General features: G+C 36.1%; 1 protein-coding gene across 1 annotated transcript in view; it reads right to left on the bottom strand.

Annotated features, from left to right (window-relative positions):
• The window catches only part of LOC114048147 (probable palmitoyltransferase ZDHHC11), a 163405-nt gene that overhangs the window by 16207 nt on the left and 123809 nt on the right, over positions 1-23389 (bottom strand). Inside the window, exons 7-8 of the mRNA XM_027869078.1 lie at positions 18505-18617; positions 3788-3846 (exon numbers count right to left, since the gene is read on the bottom strand). Of these exons, the coding sequence (XP_027724879.1) occupies positions 3788-3846; positions 18505-18617 (172 nt within the window). The remainder of the gene's footprint in view (positions 1-3787; positions 3847-18504; positions 18618-23389) is intronic.

Raw genomic sequence — 23389 nt, 5'->3', positions numbered from 1 at the left:
CTCATTTTGGTGTGCAAGCTACCCAGTAAGGTTCTAGGGTTCTCAGAGGTTATGCCCCAGAAGGAAGGCACTGGCAGCTTCTGCAAGCCAGAAGGGCTTCATGTACAGTCCAAGCCACAGGCTGTTTGCCATGTGAGGGCCAGCATTCCCAATTGAACTCATTTTCTTTCTTCCCAAACAATCCCCTTTTTCTAATTTTCATGTTACAATCAAGAGTATCACCATCCTCCCAATCATACAGGCTTGTAACCTAGGGTCATCTTCAATTCCTCACTCTCTCACTTCCCTACTATATCCATTCTGTCGTCAAATTCTATGATTTCTATCCTTAACACATCTCTCTTATGCGTGCTTCCTTTTCTCCTCTGGCACTGTGACCACCTTGGTACAGACAACTATCGCCTCACAATTGAATTATTATTGCAGTAGTTTGCTGGTTGGTCTCCCCCCTTAGTTCTCTCCCCACTTCCATCCATCCTCCATTCAGCTGTCAATGTGATCTTGCTGAAGTGCAGGTCTGACAACGTCATATCCCTATTCTATACACTTCAGTGGTTTCCTATTGCCTCTAGAATCAAATATAAAATTCTCTGTATTGATTACAAGCCCTTCATAACCTAGCCCTCCTTACCTTTCCGTTCTTCTTATACCTCGCACCCCCACCAATGATATTGGCCCCCTTGCTGTTCCTCAAACAAGACACTCCATTTCCTGACTCTAGGCATTTTTATTGGCTGTCCCCTATGACTGGAGTGTTCTACCTGTTCATCTTTGCCTCCTGGCTTCCCTGGCTTCCTTCAAGTCTCAGCTAATATCCTACCTTCTGTGAGATACCTATCCTGGTCCTCCTTAATCTTAGCACCTTCCCTCTGAGACTACCCTCAATTTATTCTGTTTATATCTTGTTTATACATAGTTATATGTTATCTTCCCCATTAAACTATAAGCTCCTTTAGACTCCAGTCTATTTTTTTTTAACTTTTCTTTACATCTACAACAATGCCTGGTCCGTAGTAGGCACTTAATAAATATTGCTTGTTGACTGACTGACAACCTAGCTCAGCACAGAAAGGCTCAACACCAGTAGGCAGACCATTTGGAACTGAATTCTCTGGCCTTAGCAACCCAGAAAAAAAGAGGAAAAAAGAAAAAAAACTAAAACTGTAAGTAACCTATAGACTGTTGCCTATGAGCAGAATCTTGAAGCTTAAATGTCTTATATTTACACATTTTTTTACTGAGATTATAATTGTTTTCCTCTTTGTGAGTGAGATATCTGGATTTGTCCTATCCCACTAGGAGACTGTAAACTCAATGAGAGCAGGGATTGTATCTTGCTGACCCCAATAAAAAGAATGCTGGAGTTGGCATCATCCTGTTTTTTCCATGATCATGCTAATGAGTATATGTATACAAAGAGCTTTGTAAACACTGAAGTTCTAAATATATATGTATGTACGTACATATATAAAGACATACATATGTATCTATATTTATAGTTAGCACCCAAGTGAGTAAGATGAGTGACCACTTCATTTCTCTGCTCAATACAAACTCCTCAGCTAGAAAATAAAGTTCTTCACAATCTGGCTCCAGCCTACCTTTCTCAAGCTTATAATAGCACATGGTTCCCCTTAATGCACTTTCTCTATTTGACCAAACTATCTTACTTGTAGTTCTTGGAAATTGACATTCCACCTCTTATCATCTGTGCTATGGCATAGACCATCCCCCACACCTGGAATGCAGTCCCTCCTCAACCTGTGCATTTTATAATTCCTAGCTTCCTGCAAGGCTCAGTTTAATCACTACCTCTCACAGGAAGCCTTTCCTCTTCCCTTCAGGTTGTTAGTTCTTTCTCTTTCCTCTTTAGCTGTCTATATGATGTATCCTCCAGTTAAACAAATGAATTCAGAAGTGGTTGAATGCTAGACTCAAAGACTAATAGACAAGCATCAATTTGGCAGGAAGTCTCTGGTAGACTGTCCTAGTCATTTGTGTTTGGCCCTGTGCTGTGTAATATTTTTATTAATGACTTGGATAAATTTTTATTAATGGATAAACATTTTTTATCAATTGAATAAATTGGATAATATTTTTGTCAATGACTTGGATAAAGATACAGAAGGCAGGATTATTCATTTTGCAGATGAAATATAGCTAAGAGAGAAAGTTAACACAGTGGGTGACAGAATCAAGATCTACAAAGGTATTGACAAACTAGGGCACTGGGCTTAATCTAATAAGATGACATTCAACAGAAATACATGTGCAGTCTTACACTGATTCAAAGAATCAAATTCTTAAGTATAAGATGGAGAAGGTATTTTTAGAGAGCAAATTGTCTGAAAAAAGATCAGGTGAACTTCAAACTTTATGTGAATCAGTAGTAGTATAATGGAGAGCTTGAGCTACACACTAAGAACTGTGTAGATTCCAGGAATAAGGAGGTGATAGTCCTGTCATACCCTGCCATGGTCAGACTATGTTTGGAGAATTGTATTCAGTTCTGGGGGCCACAGTTTGGGAAGGACATTGATAAGCTGGAGAGCATTCAAGAAGAGAGGGAAGTAGGATGATGAAATGCCTTGCACCCATGTCAGAGAAGAAGGAGGAAGGGGAAGAAGAAGATGAGGAAGAAAAAGACCAGAATTTCCCCACATTTGTCCAAACTGGCAGACTGGGTCCTCAGAGGCCAGCTGCTCTTGCTCTCAGATAACATGGTAAAGACAGTTAATGCAAAACTTTCTAAGAACCTGTTCACTCCTTCCCACAACTACACACAGCAGCCATGGGAGGAGCAGCCTTAAATTTGGACCAGCAAGGCAGAGTTAGAAGCAGTGTGTGGAAGGAAAGGAGGGAAATTTGGGCTTGCTGTCAGGAAGACATTTCCTTAGGGCTGCCTCAAGACATGGTGGATTCCTTACTCCATGTAAAGGCTGGATGAGCATTTGTTGGGTATATTACAGTGAAGGTTGCTTAGGGATGAGAGTTGAACAAGATGGCCACTGAGGTTTTCTTATAACTCTCAAATTTTGTCATCTTCTTCTTCTAGAATGTAAGCTCTTTGAAGAAAGTAGCTAATTCACTTTTCTTTTTGTATCACCAGCACCCTGTCCAGTGCTTGGCACAGAGTTGACACTTAATAAATGTGAATTAGATTTTATTTGGTTAGACAGAATGATGGCTTGGCCACAAAGTTAAAATGGCAGGAAGTGCCTGAGAAAAGCTCATAATCTGAAACAAATATCAGTACTGGAAACCATAGAAAGATTGCTACAACCTAATAAATATTTAACATATATATGCATTAAAATAGGCACTTATATTTTATGGTCATTTATTTAGGAGTTTTTGCTAAATAGATCTAAAGCACTAAAGTTTTAAAAAAAAGTCATTGAATCCCAAATAGGTCACTTTCTGAGATACCTACACATTCTTTCTCAGAATAACTTGGAAAAACCTCACTGTGTTATATACTGAAGATTAACTAGTTATCGACACATTCATTCCTAGTTGACTAGAAGCTTGATTAATGAAATACTACAGTTAAATTAAGAACATGTGCTTTTGTACATGAAAAATTTACCAGCCTCATAAAGCATTAACTGAAATATTGATAATTTCACAGAAAACAAATATATTTTATTCTTATGGATTTCTATCCTCATAGGTTACTTTAATAACATTTTGGGGGAAATTAGAGTTCGGTGAAATTTGAATAAGTAGTGGAAGTTACTTTTACTTTTAGGGATTAAAAATCAGCTCAATTGATTTAAACACTTACCTCCTTGTACATAAATCTTCAGCTGTAAATCTTCTTTTCTTTCTAGATGGTATCTCACTCTTAAATGAAAGAAAAGATTTGTTACCTTTGACTTTTCTCCTACTTCATATTATTGAACTTTGAAAAGTGAGGTGCAAAAAACACTGACCTAGTTCAGGGGTGGGGAACTTTAAAAATTTGGATTTAGTCAAAGGGCTGCCCTTGAGGACCTAGAGAGCCACATGTGGCCTCAAGGCTTCAGGTTCCCCACCTCTGACTAAAGTATCATTATTTAGCAGGAAAAAGTAGTTGCTCTGTATTAGGTAACATGCCAAATCTTCATTTATTTCCTCCCTCGTGGAGTGGATGGGGGTGTGGGTATAGGTGTGGCTAGGTATTTGTGTCTGGAAAGGTGGGGGTGATGAGGGGGAGAAAGGGGAAGAGAGGTGGGTGTGGTGGAGGCACATAGCATGTCTATCCGTATTTCCCCAAATAAATCTTGGGTTGTTAGGAAGGTACTCTGTCATTAGTGAATTATGTATTCTCCTGGGAAATCATCATACTTTACAGAGATTGTGTCCTGTCTTGTTTAGGCAAAGATGATTAAGGTAAGAAAGCATCAGGGCATCATTGATACAACTTGTAAGGCCACCATGAAAGACAACCCCTAACCACTAGTTTCAGTGGTATAAACAAAAAGCAAACATTCTGTAACCTTTAGAACCAAATAAAAGTGTTGACTTGGGATGTGAACAATATGTGTGTATGTATATGTGTATATATTATACACATGTACATACACACATGTACATATGTGTCTATACACACATACACATGTGTGTATATAAATATGTATGTATACACACCAAACACAATGAAGTTGTTAGCCTATTACACACAGGTGGCCAATAGTGCTTGAGATGATTTTAAGAGTCACATCTTGGGGTAGGTTCCAGAAAATATTGTGAAGCAGGAGAAATCTGTCTTTGGATTTTCTAAGATTTATTATGGACTCTAACTCCCTTCATTCTGGGGTCCTGCACATTCATGAAGGGGTATGCACAGTCACAGGTTCAGGCAGGACACAGGACAAGGTCTCTGGCTTTGATATTCAGGAATTCTACATGTGTATTTTTTGTCTTCTATTTTATACCTGGAGCAAAAACGCTGCCTTGATATTCAACAATTTAACCACTCAGCCTTTATGAAGTGACTTCTGTCTGCAGAGCACTATGTTATGTGCTAGGGGAGATATAGTATTTAGATAAGAAATGGTCCCTGACCTCATGAAGCTTACAGTCCAAAAGGAGGAAATGACATTGATATATAGAGATAGCGTATGGCAATGTCACATGACATTGTTGGTATTTTGCAACCACATCATTCTCATTCCACAGGTTTTTTATTCTGATAGTCTACGAGGTGACTTCTTGTTCCATAGAGAAAAGGTAGAAAGATAAAATAGACCCTTTGTCCTCCGTGGTTAGTGAACAGGCATGTCACCAATAAACATTAGTGATGGGTTTCTCTTCATTGGAGGTCTTAGAAAAGAGGCTATGTGACCACTTTTCAGGAATGTTGTAAAGGGAATTCTTTTTAAGGTACTGGTTGACTTAGTAGATGATTACTGAGCTCCTTCCTAACTCTGAGATTACGACATTGTGAAATATTTCTGTAAACCCCCACATGTCAATCATTTACCCTGTGGTTCTAATCACCATTCTCTCTGACTTCTCTACTCAAAACACTCCTCTCTCTCTTTTTTTAAAAAAAGATATTAATTAACTAATTTTTAGTTTTCAACATTACCCTTTATAAGATTTGGAGTTATAAATTTTCTCCCTTCCTTTACCTCCTCACTCCTCTCCAACCCCCCTTCCCAAGATGGCATGCAATCTGATATAGGTTATACATGTACAATCATATTAAACATACTTCCACATTAGTCATGTTGTAAAGAAAAATCAGAACCAAAGGGAAAAGCCATGAGAAAGAAAAACAGAGAGAAAATAATATGCTTTGATCTGTGTTCACACTCCATAGTTCTTTCTCTGGATGAAAATATTCCTCTCTTGACACAACTCTTCTGTATGTATTTCCTTCTCCTGTTAGAAAATAAGCTTCTTGAGGGCAGGGACTGTCTTTTTGCTTGTCTTTGTATTCTGGGAGAAGCCCAGTGCTTAGCACATAGTAAGCTGTAATAAAAGTTTTTCCCATGCTTTCATTCACATAATATTTTGTAAGGTAATTCTAGTTCTTCTATTAAGTAACTATTGTCTAGGCTCATAACCATTTATTTCTCCCCAGATGCATCATCATTCAATGTACAAAGGTAAAATCACAAAGAAATTGCCAAATTTCATTCTTTCAAACTTTAGGGATAAGAAGAGGTTCACATGAATATTCCCTGGAATTTCTAGTGACACAAAGTTTGGGTTAAGAAACCCAATGCCATATGGTGTGTGTGTATGTGTGTGTATACACACATAGACATACATATATATACATGTGTGTATACACACATATGTATGTATACACATGTGTATATGTGTGTGTATAGAGACGCGATATTTCTGTATAACACTTATGTATGTATGCATATGTGTGTATATATATATACATATCAGTAACCCTTCTGCAAGTTATTGGGAGTTTAGGCACTGGGGCAGTTAAATCATTGTTCTTTTTGGCCAGGTCAAAATCATATTGGGGAAGAAAATACTCCTCAGAATCTAAAGAATGCCCATTCCCACATTGAGGGCATAATTGAGAATGGAAGTTCACTATAACACTGGAGGTATGCAACTTACAGCAAATTATGCTGTTTAGAAAATGATGTTAGGCCAAAGTTGATTGTAGATGAGAGAAAACACTTCCCATAGGTTTGAATATTTTTTCTACTGGATCATGGGATTTAGAGTTTTGAGAGATCTTAGAAATATTCAGTCTGACTCCCCTCATCTTACAGAATGAGTTTCAGAGAGGAAAAGCAGTCTGCTGGAGGACATAGTTTCTATCAAAATGCAGCCTAGAAATAGGTAAAGAAGGATTCCTAATGAATTTCTTTTATGACAAAAATATGGTTTTGATACTTAAACCAGGAAGAGCAAAAAAAGATAAGGACAATCATAGACCAATTTCCTCAATGAATATGGATGCAAAAATTTTAAATAAAATACTAGCAAGGTGGTTGCAGCAACATATAATAAAGATCATACACTGTGATCAGGTGAGATTCATATCAGGAACACAGGGCTGATTCAACATTAAGAAAACTACAAGCATAATTGACCATATCAATAACAACTCCGCCCCCCCACAAACCATGTGATTATAACAATAGATGCAGAAAAAGCCTTTGAGTAAATACATCATTCCTACTAAAAACACTAGGAAGCAGAGGAATCAATGGACCCTTTCTGAAATGATTAGTAGCATTTATCTAAAAGCAAGAGCAAGCATTATCTATAATAGGAATAAACTTGAAGCCTTCCCAATAAGATCAGGAGTAAAGCAAGGATGTTCATTATCACCACTATTATTCAACCATGTACAAAAATTGCTAGTTTAAGAAATTAAGAAATAAAAATAGACAATGAGGAAACAAACCTCTCATTCTTTGCAGGTGATACGATAGTATACTTAGAAAACCCTAGAGAATCAACTAAAAAACTAGTTGAAATAATTATCAACTTTAGCAAAGTTGTAAGATATAAAATAAACCCACAAAAATCACTAGTATTTCTATATACTACCAACAAAACCCAGCAGTAAGAGTTAGAAAGAGAAATTCCATTCAAAATAATTGCACACAACATAAAACACTTGGAAGTTACCTGTCAAGACAAATCCCAGGATTATATGAACACAGTTACAAAACACTTTTCACACAAAGAATTATAGAAATAAAGAATTATAGAAATATTAATTGCTCATGGCTAAGCCAAGCCAATATAATTTTAAAAAATGACAATTCTACCTAGGTTAACTTACTTATTCAGTGCCATACCAATGAAACTACCAAAGAATTGTTTTATAGAACTAGAAAAAATAGTAACAGAATTCATCTGGAAGACAAAAGGTGAAGAATATCAAGGGAATCAATGAAAAAAAATTTGAATGAAGATAGCCTAATAGTTTTAGATTTCAAACTATATTACAAAACAGTAATCATCAGAGCAGGGTAGCTAGTTGGCACAATGGATAAAGTGCCAGGCCTGGAGTCAGGAAGACCTGAGTTCAAACCTGACCTCAGACATTTACTGGCTATGTGACCCTGGACAAGTCACTGAACCATGTTTGCCTCAGTTTCCTCTTCCGTAAAATCATCTGGAGACAGCTAGGTGGCACAGTGTATAGAGTTCTGGCCTTGGACTCAGGAGGAACTGAGTTCAAATCTGGCCGCAGATACTTGACACTTACTAGCTGTATGACTCTGGGTAAGTCACTTAACCCTGACTGTCTCACCAAAAAAGCAAAAAAAGAAAAATCATCTGGAGAAGGAAATGGCAAACCACTCCAATATCTTTGCCAAGAAAACCCCAAATAGGATCACAAAGCATTGAACATAACTGAAATGACTTAACAACAATAGTCTTCAAACTTGGTACTGGCTAAGAAACAGAATGTTGGAACAGTAGAATAGATTAGGCACACAATATGCAGTAGTAGTGTTTGATAAACCTAAAAATCCCAGATTTTGGGGTAAGAACTCAACATTTGACAGAAATTGCCAGAAAAAAACTGATAAGCAGTTTGGCAGAAACTAGGCATAGACCAACATCTCACACCATATACCAAGATAAGGTAAAAACAGATAAATGATTTGGACATAATGGGTAATATAAGTAAATTACAGGAGCATGGAAAAATGTACCTGTCATATCTATGGATAGAGGAAGAGTTTATGACCAAAAAAAGAGATCGGATCATGGGAAGTAAAATAGATAATTTTGGTTACATAAAATTAAAAAGTTTTGGGACAAACAAAACTAATGTAGCCAAAATTAGAAGGAAAACAGAAAATTGGAGAAAAAAACTTTACAGCAGTTTCTCTGATAAAGGCTTCATTTCTCAAATATATAGGAAACTGAGCCAAATTTATAAAAATAAGAGCCATTCTCTAGTTGATAAATGGCCAAAGGAAATGAATGAGTAGTTTTCAGAAGAAGAAATCAAAGCTATCCATAGTCACATGAAAAATGTTCTAATTCACTATTGATTAGAGAAATGCAAATTAAAATAACTCTGAGATACGCCTACCTTATACCTATCAGATTGGCTAACATGACAGAAAAGGAAAATGACAAATGCTGGAGAGAAAGAGGGAAAATTAGGACACTAATGCACTGTTAGTGGAGTTGTAAACTGATCCAACCATTCTGGAGAACAATTTGGAATTATGCCCAAAAGGTTATAAAACTGTATATATATCCTTTGACCCAGCAATACCACTACTAAGTTTGTATCCCAAAGAGATCAAAGAAAAGGCAAAAGGACCTGTTTGTGCAAAAAATATATATAGCATCTCTTTTTTGTGGTGGCAAAGAATTGGATATTGAAAGGATGCCATCAATTAGGGAAAGGATGAACAAGTTGTGGTATATGATTGTGATGGAATACTATTATGCTAAAAGAAATGATGAGTAGAGCAGTTTCAGGAAAACCTGAGAAGATTTATATGAACTCATGTAAAGTGAAATGAGCAGAAGTAGGAGAACATTATACACAGTAAGTACAACATTGTGAGGACAATCAACTGAAAGACTTATCTACTCTCACCAAGACAATGATCCAAGGCAGATCTGAAGGACTTATGATGAAAGATGCTATCCACTTCCAGAGAGAAAACTGATGAACACTCATTGCAAAATGAAGCATACTCTTCTTTTACTTTCTTTGTTTTTATTGTTTTATTTTGTTTGTGTTTACTCTTGCAACATGGCTAATATGGAAATATGTTTTGCATGACTTCACATGTATAATCACTATCTATGCCTTCTCAAAGAGGACATAGGGTTGGGAGAGAGGGAGAGAACTTGGAAATCAAAATATCTAAAAAGGAGTGTTATTTTTTTTACATGTAATTGGGAAATATTTAACAAAATAAATAAAAATATTAAAGTTTTTTTTTTTAATGCAGCCTGGGTTAGAAACAACCTTTGAATTGAGGAGACTAGGGTTCAAGTATCAGGCTTGTCCCACATTGCTAGCTGTGTGACCTTGGGCAAACCTCATTTAAATTCTCATTAAATCATTATCTTAATGATCTGCTAGATAAAGGAAATTTCCTCAGCAGGAGTTTTAAATACTTGTATCCCAAGTCCCAGAGCCCATTGGTATGAGACTCTTTCCTCATTGGTGGAGATCAATCTTCTATCCATCCTGCTATGTGAGATTGGGTGGAGTTAGTGAGAGCTAGAGAGAGGACAGCTCTGCTCTTTTCAGACTCTTCCACCCCTCATGCTGCTGGCATGGGACATTTATTCCATCAAAGAGAAGAGAGTCCCATGCTAATGGGACTCAGGGACTCATGAAATCACAGGTAATTTTTAATGGTTTACTCAAGTGTCTACCTAAAATATATATTTACACATTTCATAAAATCACTCTCATAATACAAATTCATCATTTTCATGTGCTTTTTCAGAAGAGGGGAAGCTATGCATCAAAAAACTCCAGATAGTAAAAATCTTTTGAGCCCTATCTATATCTTTCACCTTTTGAGACCCAAAGAAAGATGTTTTTCTCCACAATTTTGCAATGAAATTTATATATATATGAGATGTATTTTTAATTTATAGAATAAAACAAGCATTTCTGTAATATAGCACACTAGAAAAAAATCGCACTTGAAACTGCAAATCTACTATGCACAACTTGCTATTTCTTTCAAATATGCAACAAAATTATCATGTGAATTTCTTTTTTTTCTTCCCTCCTCCCATCCTGCACCCTAGAGATGCCTACCGTTAGACACAAATAGGTATATATACACACACACACACACATAAAAATTATTCTATACATATTTCTATTTATCAGTTCTTTCTATGGATTAAATTTACAGGCAATGAAATGATATGTGCCACATAACAGGCAGTTATGGAAACATGCTTTTGGTAGAACAATTGCTTGATTAGTGAAAATACTGGTTATATTACACACATATACCTTCTACATGAAGGATTCACCAGCCTCATAAACAGAGTATTGACTGAAGGTTATGTTTGAAACCCTCTGTGGTTATGCAAGTGATCTTTCTTAGAGACAAAGCTGAAGAGGCTGCCAAAAACAGACAATGGATTCAGACACCTTATTTCCCATCTGCCCCACAGATGAAGTTCAATGAACTATTCAAAATTTGAAAATCTCATTATTCATATTTGAAAATCTCACTGCCCCCACACAATTGTCTTTAGTTGTAGCCTGAAGCAAATAGAAATGGTGGCTTATTGGAAGAAGAGATCTATTTGTAGAAATAGAATGTCTTATGATTTAAGTCAGCCAATTAAGAGATTAATAGATAAGTACAATATTTTCTAATATGAGAGGTTTTGTTTATAAAAGTTTATTTTCTATAGGAGTGTTTTCTTTTTCAAAGCAGTGGAATAATTGAGCTAAAAATGCTCTCCTAGGAACAATGCATTTTACTTTGGACAGAAACTTTTTATATACCAGTTTTCTTTATCTTTTATATCTCAGACTTTAGACTCACTCTAATATCAGCAAGGAAGAAAGGTTAAATAAAAGCTTTGTTTCAGGTGATCAGAAAATCCATTCATCTTATAGTGATCCATTTTGACAAGATATGTTTCCATGCTTGTATCCTTAACTCCTTTGTCCCCAATCCTAGGTGTTCTTTACTGTGAATCTTTCCTGCTTCCACTTCTAAACTACTGAGGTGATCCTTGCTGGAGGGAGTCATGAAACCATGTAGACTGAGTTGATGATAAATTCTTGCTATGTGAATCCAACTGAGTCTTAATTGATGTCCAGCTACCCTTTCAGGGCAAACTAGGCAGTGCAGTGGATAGAAAGCCAAGCTCATCTTCCTAAGTTCAAATATGACCTCAGATACTTACTAGCTATGTGACCCTGGGCAAGTCATTCAACCTTGGTTTGCTTTAATCCACTGGAGAAAGAAATGTCAAATCACTCTGCTATCTTTGCCAAGAAAATCTCAAATGGGATCACAAAGAGTTGGACACAACTGCAATGACTGAACAACAAAACCTTTTCATTGATCTTTATTTGCTTGTTTTTTTTTTAATGTATTACTGTCTTCTGTTTTTTTACATCATCATAGTTATCCTCAGTATTCTTCTTCCTCTCTCTTCCAGAGAGCCATTCCATAACAGATAGTATTTTTTAAAGATGGAAAAAAACCAGTATCCCTGATCAATACATTCAAAAAGTCTGAAAACATGTTCAATGTGTAACACCTAAAGGCATCCCACCTACAAAAGGAGTGGGTTGGTGATGTCTTCTCATATCTCTTCATTCGGGTCATGACTGATCTTTATAAATTGGTTACATTCACTTTTGAAGTTTTGGGTAGTTCTTTCCATTTACATTGTTATAGTTATGGCATATATTGTTTTCTTGGCTCTGCTTTTCATCACATACATAATTTCTTATAGTATAGTAATACAACATTGCATTCATGTACCACAATTTCTTTAGCTAATTCCCAGTTGATGGTCATCAACTTTGTCTCCAATTCTTTGCTACTATAAAAAAGTGCTACTATAAATATTTTGGTGTATGTGAGGACCTTCTCCTGATCAATAGTGTTCTTGGGGGTATATGCCCAGTAATGGAATGTCTGGTTTAAAGAATATGGACATTTTAGTCATTTTATTTGCATAATTCTAAGTTGCTTTCCAAAAGGCTACATGATTTCATAGCTCCACCAACAATGTATTAGTGTGCCTATCATTCACAACCCCTCCTACATTAACTATTGCTATTTTTTGTCATCTTTACCAAGTTTCAGGGTGTGATGTGAAACCTCAGGGTTGTTTTGATTTTCATTTTTCTTATTATTAGTGATTTGTATTAGTCTTTCATGTGGTTGAAAATATTTTGCAATTTTTTTTGTTAAGTGTTTATAATCTTTAATCATTTATCTATTGGGGAAATTCACAGACACACACATATAAAATGTATATATCTTAAATATCAAACCTCTGTTAGAGAAATTTGATACAAAGGTCCCCCCCATCTGACCACTTAATCTTAGATGCACTTATTTTGTCTATGCAAAAGTTTGTCAGTTTCATGCAATCAACATTATCTACTTTATCTTTTGTAATTCTCTCTCTGTCTCGCTGTCTTTCTATCTTGCTCTCTCTCATTGTTAAGAACACATTTCCTACCCATAACTGTGAGAGGATATGTTTTGCTTCTCTTCTAGTTTTTTAAATAGTATAATCTTTAATATTAAGGTCTTACATCCATTTAGAGTATTTAGAGTGATTGGTCTAGGTCTATTTTCTGCCAGATTGCTTACCAGTTTTTCCAGTGTTTTTTAAAAAATCAAATATGGAGCTTTTTTTCTTAGGTAATTTATGTTTTCTGCTTTATCAAACACTTGGTTGTTGAGTCCCATGGTTTCTGATCCTCCCTTGTCTGGTCTGTTCCACTGATCTGTTTCTCTGTGTTTTAACCAGTACTAAATGATTTTGATGACTGCTACTTTATAATATGGTTTGAGGTCTAGAAGTGCTATTTCCTCTTCATTCCTATTTCTTTTCATCATTTCCTTAGATATTCTAGATTTTTTGTTCTTCCAAATGAATTTTGTTGCTATTTTATCAAATTGGATAAAACATCACATTGGTAATTTGATTGGAATAGCGTTAAGAGTGTATATGAACTCTGGTAGTATTACTGTTTTTATTAGATTGGCATGGCCTAGCCATGAGCCCTGAATATTCCTCTAGATATTTAAGTTCTTTGTTTCTTTAATGAGCATTTTGTAACTGAATCTATATAAATCTTATCTGTGCTTTGGTAGGTCCATCCCCAGATACATTATGCATTTTGTAGTTATTTGTAGCAGAATTTTTCTGTTTTTGCTTCTTGTGTTTTCTTCTTAGGTAGAAATACTGTTAAGTTTTGAGGTTTTATTTTGTAGTCATTTCTCAAAACAATTTGTTAAATATGTGTACTAATTATTCTTTTAAAATTTTATAGAATTATCCCATGAATCCACCAGGACAAGGAGTTTTTTTTTTTTTCTTATTCCTTTATGCTCAGATCTATTTCCTTTTCTGAGACTGGATTATTTAAGATATCTTTCTGGTCTTCTAGCTTGGGTATTTTACTTTTTCATGATGTTCCTCTATTTATTTTGAGTTTTTTATTTTGTTAGCATGTAATTGTGTGTAATATGTTCTGATTCTTTTTGTTTCTTTTAGTTTTTTTCCTTGTGATTTCACCTTGCTCATTCATTATTTTGTTGATTTGATTTTCTGCCCTCTTTAATGAGATTAGCTAAAGGCTTATCAACTTTATTAGTCTTTACAAAAGACAAACTTTCATATTTATTTATCATTTCCATAGATTTCTTTTGTTTCCAGTCTATTCATTTCTACTCTAAATTTTAATATCTCCTTTTTTGTGCTCATTTTAGATTTGTTTATTTGTTGGTTCTCTACTTTTTAAAAATACATTTTTGTTTCATTAATCTTCTCTTTTTCTATTTTGTTAATGTATGTTTGCAGATATAAGATTTTTCCTCTAAGGAATGTTTTAGCTGAATCCCAAAAATTATTATTTGCTGTTTCATAATTATCATTTTCTTTCACATAATTATTAATTGTTTCTATGATTTGTTCTTTGACCCACTATTAATACAGATTTCATTGTTGAATGTCTATTTGAATCCATAACATTCTTTTATGGTCCCTGAATCTATGACTATTTTTAATTGTGTTATGCTATGTAAAGGATGTATTGAATATTTCTGACTTTTTATATTTGTTTGTGATATCTTTGTGCCCTTATACCTGGTCAATTTTTGTAAAAGTTCCATATAGTGCTGAGAAATATGCATATTCTTTAGCAGTTCCATTTAGAAGACACCATAAGTCTTTTAACTCTAGTTTCTCCTCTTTTGTTTATCTTTCTGTTAGACATCTAAAACTGAAAGAGGGATATTGATGTGTCCTGTCGCTATTGTGTTACTATGTCTTCTTATAGCTCAGTTAATGCTTCCTTTATGAATTTGAATGTTAAGGCATTTGGAGAAATATTAGTTTGTTACTGATATTGGTTTATTTTCTATGATTCTTTTTAGCATAATAAAGTTTCCTTGTTTGTACCTTTTTATGTATTAAATGTTTGTTTTTGCTTTATTCAGGTAGCATGATTGCAACATCACTTGATGCATGGTAAATCCCCCCCACCCCCGCCCAATTCTTGCAGCTTTATTTTATATATGTCTGTTTTCAAAACGTGTTTTCTTGTAAGAAATAGATGGTACTATTTTGTGTTTTTTTTATTCAATCTGTCACTCTTTTTCATTTTCTTGGGATTGTTCAATCCATTCACATTTAAAGCTATGAGAATTGGTTTATATTTTCTCACCTCAATTAGTCTCTAATAATGAGTTTTTCATTTATGACCTTTTCCCCTCTCCTGCTGCAAACACTGTACTATGTTTCTTCAATTACTTTAGCCTATTTCTTTTAAGGTGGCCCAATTTCTTTCACCCCGATCTCCCTTTTGTTTATTAGTTCTTTTTTTCTGTTTTTATCTGTTTTTTATTTGTTCTTCCCTTATTTCTTTCTCAATTAGTCAAGTAGATACCCCTTTCCTCTCCTCCCCTTCAACTAGTCCTATTTATTAGGTTTTTTTTTCAAATTTCATTTTTTTCATCTCTTTCTGGAGAGTTTCTCTTATTTTCTTTATTATCCATTCTATTTTTCTGACTCCTCTGAACTCTCAAGCTCTGGTTCATGACCTTTATAATTATCTAGTTTTCCCTCAGGCTTTGTGTAATGGACTACACTAAGCTCTCAAACATTCCCTCTGTTCCTCAGTTATCTGGGTTGGTAGTTCAGAGCACGGCTATCCCATTGCCACCTAAGCTGGAGGGGAATGTCTGTTGTTCAGATTTGGGTCTCCAAGGATCTGGGATGAGGCTGAATTGGTGGTGCGGGGTTGAACTTTATTTCAATCCCCAGACCTGTTCCCTGTCCTTTTCTCCAGCTTCTCTGCTTTCCAGAGATTTTTTTTTTCCAGAACAGAATTCTGCCATGGTGGCAACAGCTTGGAGGCCTGCTACAACACTGTCTGCCATGACCTAAACAAACTTCCACAGGTGGGAGTTGGCATCTCTATGCCACTGGAGAGAAGGAGATGAGACCAGGGTGTGAGACTGGGTTTTGTCACAAGCCTTGGGGCTATGTCCTTGTGTTTGCTAGTGTAGCCCTGCTGCTGGTAGCTTGGAAGGTGAGGGAGGGGTGCTGAATGAGTTCAAGATAGGCATCAATTCAGTTTTTTAAATCTTTTTTTTTTATTCGGGGTGAGAATGGAGACAGCTGAAATTGTTTTATTTCCGACACATAATATCTGTTTTGGAGAGTTTTGATAAATTGTGTGATCAGAGAAAATGTCTAGTTTTCTACCTTGTTTGTCACATGACCTGAATGTCCCTTTCATTGATCTTTGATGCATTTTCTTATTGTCCTCTCCAGAAAAGTAATTCCAAATCTATTGTCCTCAAGCTTCCCCCTCTTTCTCCACCTCCCTTTTTCTCAGCATGTGGCCTCACAGCTTACTTGACTAAGTATAAAATATTCACTGAGAAGCCCCTCATCTCTCTTATATCCTCATATATAGATTTAAAGTCATAAAGTACCTTAGAGATCATTTACCTCCTTCTTTTTTCAGTTTCAGAGGATCAGATTTATGTAGTATTTGCTGAGACTATTTCCCTGCAAGTACTCTTACTTCCATTACCTCCTATATCTACCTGGAACCTTCATGGTGTTTCTCTCCCTCTTCCTCCCTTCCTCTTTCTTTGTCTCCGTCTCTCTTCTTCTCTGTGTCTGTGCTGTCTTTCTCATCTTTCCTTCTCTATTGGTTCTTTCCTTCTGCTTACTGACATTCTCATATTTCCCCTATTCTAACAGAACTTTCCCTTAACCTTGCCACTCCCTTAAGCCTTTTACTCTATCTCTTCTCCCCTTTATTCTTCATTCCTCAGTCTTTTTCAATCTAGCTCCCCTCCCCACCATTTTACTGAAACTGTTCTCTCCAAAGTTGCCTGTTAAGCAGAAATTCCAATTTTGTTACTAAATCCTCATTTTCTCTTGTACTTTCTGTAGCATTTGATCCTAATGACCACCCTCTTGTGTTAATACACTCTTCTCTGAGCTTCTCTTAACTTTGCTTTTTCCTGTTTTTGAATGGCACCAGACCATTCCTCAGTTTCTTTTGCTGGTTTCTCTTCCTTCTCTTCCCCTCTAGGAGTGGATGACCTCCAAAACTCAATTTCAATCAAATCAAGCTACTTGGTATTCACTGAGTCATGGTATTTAAAAGGACATTAAAGAGGGGCATTAGATATCTAGTCCAATCTTAATTTTCCAGATGAGGTCTTTGAGGTGAAATGATTTCATTTGTTTAAGGTCACATAGGAAGTAAACAGAAGAGCTGGGACAAATGACTTCATTTACACTACTTTCCATTCTTATCCTGTGCTCTACCACCTCCATGGATTTTGTTCAGGTTATTCCCCATATATGGGGAATTGATTGTTGAAATCCTTTTCCTTCAAGACCTAGTAATAAGAGCTAGCCAATACTGATATAGTGCTTTTAAGTTTTGCAAAGTACTTTATAAAATCATCTTACTGGATCTTCATAACAACAACCTACCTAGGAGGTAGGTCTATGATTAACTCCATTTTGCAAACTGAGGCAAGCAGCAGTTAAGTGATTTGCCTAAAGTCACGCATAGTAAGTAAGTATTTGAGGCAAGATGTGAACTGAGGTCTTCCTCACTCAAAACTTGGCACATTAGCCACTGTGCCACCTAGCTGCCTATGTGTAAGGTGTTTGGGTATATACAAACAAAAATGAAATAGTATCTGCCCTTGGAGAGCTTATATTTTACATCTTTTTTTTTCAAAAATTCATTTTATATCTCTATGCTACCAAGTATAGCTCTTCAGTGTCTGACACTGAGTGAAGTAATAAGAATTATCATGAAGGAAATTAAACAAACTGACATATTAATCAACCCTGTTTAAAAATAGTCTATAAAAACCCACTGGTGGCTCTCCTCAGGAACTATTGAGAGAAAAGCTAAAACTGAAGTTGTCACTGGCTCAACTTATTCTTACAAAGTATTCTTTACAAATACTTTGTAAATTCTTACAGAGAAATTGTAAATTTTTACAAAAAATATTTCATGAATTCTTAAAATGTATAAAAATTATAAAATTCTTACATAAAAAAGAATTTATGTAAATTATTATAAAACAGTCTTACAGAATTATATAAAGTGTATGTATATTCTTTAAAAATAATTACAAAGTAATTCTTACAAATTAATTCTTAAAAGGATTCATCTGTATATTATGTACAAGGAACTCAATGATTGAATCTGTCAATAAACCTGGCAATGCCAGTAAATTTTCCAATTTGACCAACTTTTCACAATTTCCACAAGAATAAAATTTTTTTAAAAAGTGAGATAAATCAAGCCTGTTAAGTGCCTACCTCAGTCACGAAAGTGGAGGAGTTCAGTGGTATAGAAATCTCGATTTGGAGATTTGTACTTTGCTTTTGCTGTCCCTGGATCATATAATCAAAGGTGCTTAGATGCCAGAATACTGGATGGGAAAAGCAAAGAAAAGTATAGAATTATTGTAACACATCCAAAGAGGAATGGAGGGTAGAAAGAAAGGAGAAGATCCATTATTAGACTGAAGTATTCTTGAAAAGGTGGAGAAGGAAATGGCAAAATCATTCCAGTATCGATGCCAAAAATATTCCAGATGGGGTCATGAAGAGTTAACCATAACTGGAAGGGACTGAAAAACAATAAATTCTTGAAAAAGAGTCATGTAACTCAATTAGCTCAAAGAATTATTAGATGTGCTTCCTGTTTTTGTTTTTGTTTTAATTTTAGATGAAGGCCAGGCATAATGGTGCATGTGATGTTTGCTGCTGGAGGAGGCTAAGACTAGTGGATCACTTGAGCTCAGGAGTTTTGAGTTGTAGAAATTCTAAAGCCAACTGGATGTTCATAACCAATGTGGTGAGCCCCTGAGAGCAGGGGTCAGTAGGCTGCAGAAGGAAGAAAAAACTGGCCCAGGTCAGAAATAGAACAAACTTTCCATGTCAGTCAGCAGCAGGATTGAGCTAGTAAGTGGCCATTGCTGACCTAGGTAAGATATGGAGACCTAATCTCAAAAAAGAAAAAAAAGAAAAAAAAAGAAAAGACAAAGAAAAAAGAAACAAAAACAAAGAAAAAAACAGTTAAAGAAGCTGATTATACAAAGCCTCATAGGTAATTTGAAAAAAAAATCTGTGGATATGGATTTTTAAAACAGCAGTAGCAGCAGCAGGGGCTAATCCAGCGCATTATTCTCTCTACAATACATCTACTTATCAGTTTTGAATTTCGCCTTTCCTTAAGGCCAACACACATGAGAATCAGAAGGTTTATAAATATTTCTGGAAAACAAAAATGGTCACACAAAAAAGCATTCTGAGACTTGAGTGAGTGGTTGAGAGGAGAGATAAACTTATTATGAGGAATTAGTTGAATATTTACTTTCACTACCTACTCACTGGATGTGTCTGTGTATACTAAGTAAAGCAAAGAATCCAATCACATCTAGTTAACCCACACAAAGAAAGTCTTAACTTTAACTTTAATTACATTTCTTGATCAAGACCATCAGACTCTCAGAACTTCATTCTTCCAAGCCCCTCTATAATTATTAATATATTAAAAAACACCTTATATTTTGCATTATTTCAATCATTCATTCTTTCTGTCTTTGATTTGCAGGAAACTCCCTCTAGCAATGCAAATTAGCAGCTGCTCAGTTCAGAGAGTACCTGGGCTTGGAAGTGTTAAGTGACTTGTTCAGCCACTGTGTCGGATGAGGGACTTGAACCTAGGTCTCTTTGAATCTGTGGCCAGTTCTCTATCCATTACCTCATCTTGCCTCTCACTTTAATTATATATTAAATTAATAATGACATATTTGTACAATACTTTGCATTATATAGTCTCACATATATTATCTAATTATCTTCCATTTACTCTGTGATGTATCTTACAGACACTTAATTATTTATGTTTTCTGCATTAGAATGTAAGTTCCATGAGGGCAAGTATCATTTTTTTGTCTTTCTTTACATCCCCTGGCAAATGTTTGCTGATTGCGTGATTCTCACAACAGCCCTGTAAAGTAAATATTATCACTCATAATTGTTTCCTTTCCATGAAAATGAACTCTGAAACTCCTTCATCCTATCAAAATCATCTGTCATTTCATTTTTTTCCTGTATTTTCCTGACTGTTCTCAAACATGAGAAGTAATTATTGAGAAGTAATTTCCCAGGCCATCATCTCTGTTTTAGCTTCATTGTCCTCCCTTTCCCTGTTGTAAACCAATTCAACTCTACACTTTTCTCTCCAATCATTTTTTCCTTTGTCATACTGCCTATCACACATTGCCAAACCTAACCCTGGATTACATCCATCACCCTTCTGTCTTACTCATGTGCTACAGAATGGAACTGGAGGAAGTTACACAATCATGCTGATTAGGTCGATGACAAATTTATATTATCTAATCTCCATTGAGCTCTCACTGTAGTAAAATAACCTTTTTCTTTACCCCTATTTTTTTTCCTAAAGATCTGTCTTGTGTAGCTGTTGGTAATATTCTCTTTGTTACTTGTCTTTTATACTATACCACAATGGTGGTTGAGGACCTCTCATCATACTTTATTGAAAAAATAGAGACCATTCAGAGTGTGAGCTGTCACAGAGGTCATCTCTACATGTCCCCTACTCTACATCTAACAGTCCCCTTGTCATTATTACCTGTTCTCACCTCCTTTGTTTAAGTCTTATTATTCCACAATAAGGTGGCTAACCTTTGAATTTCTTCCCCTCTTCTGCTCCATCAAGTGACCCTTAAAATCTCTCTCTCCCCTCCCCCACCTTCTGTCTCCCTCTCCCTCTCCCCTTTATCTTAATTTTTCTATCTCCTGGTTCCTTCCTTGCTGCTTACAAAAAGTACAAGTCTCTCATATCATCAAGCTTTCAAGCCTACCATGTCTTCAGATTATTGTCCTCTGTCTTTCTTCCTTTCTTCACAACCTAGAAATATGATGATCTTTTCAAAATCTTCATCCTCCTCAACATTTCTGCCATATTTAATTGTTTGCCACCTTCTTCTCTTGGATACTTTCTCCTCTGAGTTTTTGGGGCCTTCTACTTTCTGGAGTCTCTGCTTGTCTATCTACTCTGTCTCAGTATCATCTGCTAGATCATCATTTCTATCAAGTCTGTGTGTTCCCAAAGGCTCAGTCCTAAGGACTGTCCTCTTCTTTCTTTACACACTCTCAGTAAACTCATCAACTAATATTTTAGCTATGATTTTGATGCTGATGAGTGTCATATACACTTATACAGCCCTAATCTCTCTCCAGATCTAGTCATGTCTCAAGAACAGCATATTGAACTTTTCAGATCTAGAAGCAGCTGGTGACTCAGTGGATAGAGCACTGGGCCTGGAGTCAGGAAGATGTAAGCTCAAATCCAACCTTAGACACTTACTAGCTGTGTGACCCTGGGCAAGTCACTTAGCCTCTGTTTGACTCAGTTTCCTTAACTGTAAAATGGGAATAATAATAGCACATACTTCCCAGTGTTGTTACGAAGATGAAATGAGGTAATATTTGTACAGTGCCTGGCACACAGTACGTACTATATAAAAGCTTATTCCCTTCCCTCCTCCCAATGTCCTTTAAACATCTCAACTCAATATGTTTGAAACAAAACTCATTATCTTTCTCCCTAAAACAGGCTTCTTTATCTCAGTTAATTGTACCAACATCCTTCTAGTCACCCAAGTTAACAACCTTGGTGTAGACTTCTGAACTCACTGATAAATTCCGTCATTTCTACTTCATTACATTTCGTGAAGCTATCTCCTTCTTCCCTCACCTAACCTCACTATCCTGGTTCAGGCCCTTTATCACCTCTTGCCTGGATTGCATCCCCTTCTTTCCTGTGAAATTGCTACCACCTTGCATCAGGCCCCATCATCTCACACCTGGACTATTGCAACAGCCATAGCCTAATGGTTGGTCCCCCTGCGTCAAGTCTATCCCCACTCCAGTATATTCGCACCCTAGTTGTCAGATTGATCTTCCTAAAACCCGGGCTCAATCATATCATTCCCCTATTTAAAAAAAAAAAAACTCCATTGGCTCCCTATTACCTACAAGTTTACATATAAAAACCTCAGTTTAGCCTTTAAAGCCCTTTATTACCCATCTCTTCCCTACTGTTTCAGTATTCTTACCCTCTACTCTGCTGCACATAATCCATAATCCAGTGACAAGGGCCTCCTTGCTATTTCTTGGATTTGACATTCTGTCTCCCATCTCTTGTATTTTCACTAGCTAGCCATGCTGGGAATTCTTTCCCTCTTTCTCTTTGCCTCCTGCCTTCCTTCAAGTCCCAGCTAAAACTCTACCTTGTACATGGAGCCTTTCCTGATCCCCTTAATTGCTAGTGCCTAGCCTCTGTTGATTATATCTAATTTATCTTGCATATACATTATTTGTAAATAGTTGTTTGCAGATTAATTCTGGACTGTGATCTCCTGGAGAGCAGGGACTATTTTTTTGCCTTTCTTTGCATCCCCAGCACTTAGCACAGTGCCTGGCATATAGTAGGTGGTTAATAAATGCTAATTGACTTGACTTGACGACTTAATTATCACAATTGCTTCCAATTGTTGACTTGATTAAACAACTAACCTTCATGCATGTCTCTCCGAGTTCTAATTCCTCCCCCCCCACCTCCAAAAAGCAATAAATTCCAACGCCTCCTTATTTCCTGTAAGGTCAGATTAAAAACTCCAATTCAACATTTAAAACCCCTAACAGGCTGACCCTAATCTATTTTCCCATCCTTTTTACACATTATTACATTTTTACATTAAAGTTCAGCCAAAATGAATTTTTAACTTTTCCTTACATGGGATACTCCATTCTCCATCTCAATGCCTTTGCCCTATATCTGGAAGGTGCTCTTCCCTCACCTTAGAATTCCTAGGTTTCCGCAAGGCTCATGTCAAGCAACACTTTCTACATGAAGCCTTTCCAACTGACTACTCCAACCTCTTAAAACAACCTTGTATCTTTTTATATGCTTTGTTGTTTTTAAGTCATTTTCCAGTCATGCCCACTTCTCCATGACCCCATTTGGGGTTTTCTTGACAAAGATACTGCAGTGGTTCACTCCAGAGTTCTTTTCACAGCATGATAAGAAGGAAGGAAGGAAGGAAGGAAGAAAGAAGGAAAGAAAGAAAGAAAGAAAGAAAGAAAGAAAGAAAGAAAGAAAGAA

Source organism: Vombatus ursinus, unplaced genomic scaffold (genome assembly GCF_900497805.2).
Source record: "Vombatus ursinus unplaced genomic scaffold, bare-nosed wombat genome assembly UNPS02014791.1, whole genome shotgun sequence".
NCBI classification, from domain to species: Eukaryota; Metazoa; Chordata; class Mammalia; order Diprotodontia; family Vombatidae; genus Vombatus; species Vombatus ursinus.
This window is presented reverse-complemented; position numbering and strand designations above follow the sequence as displayed.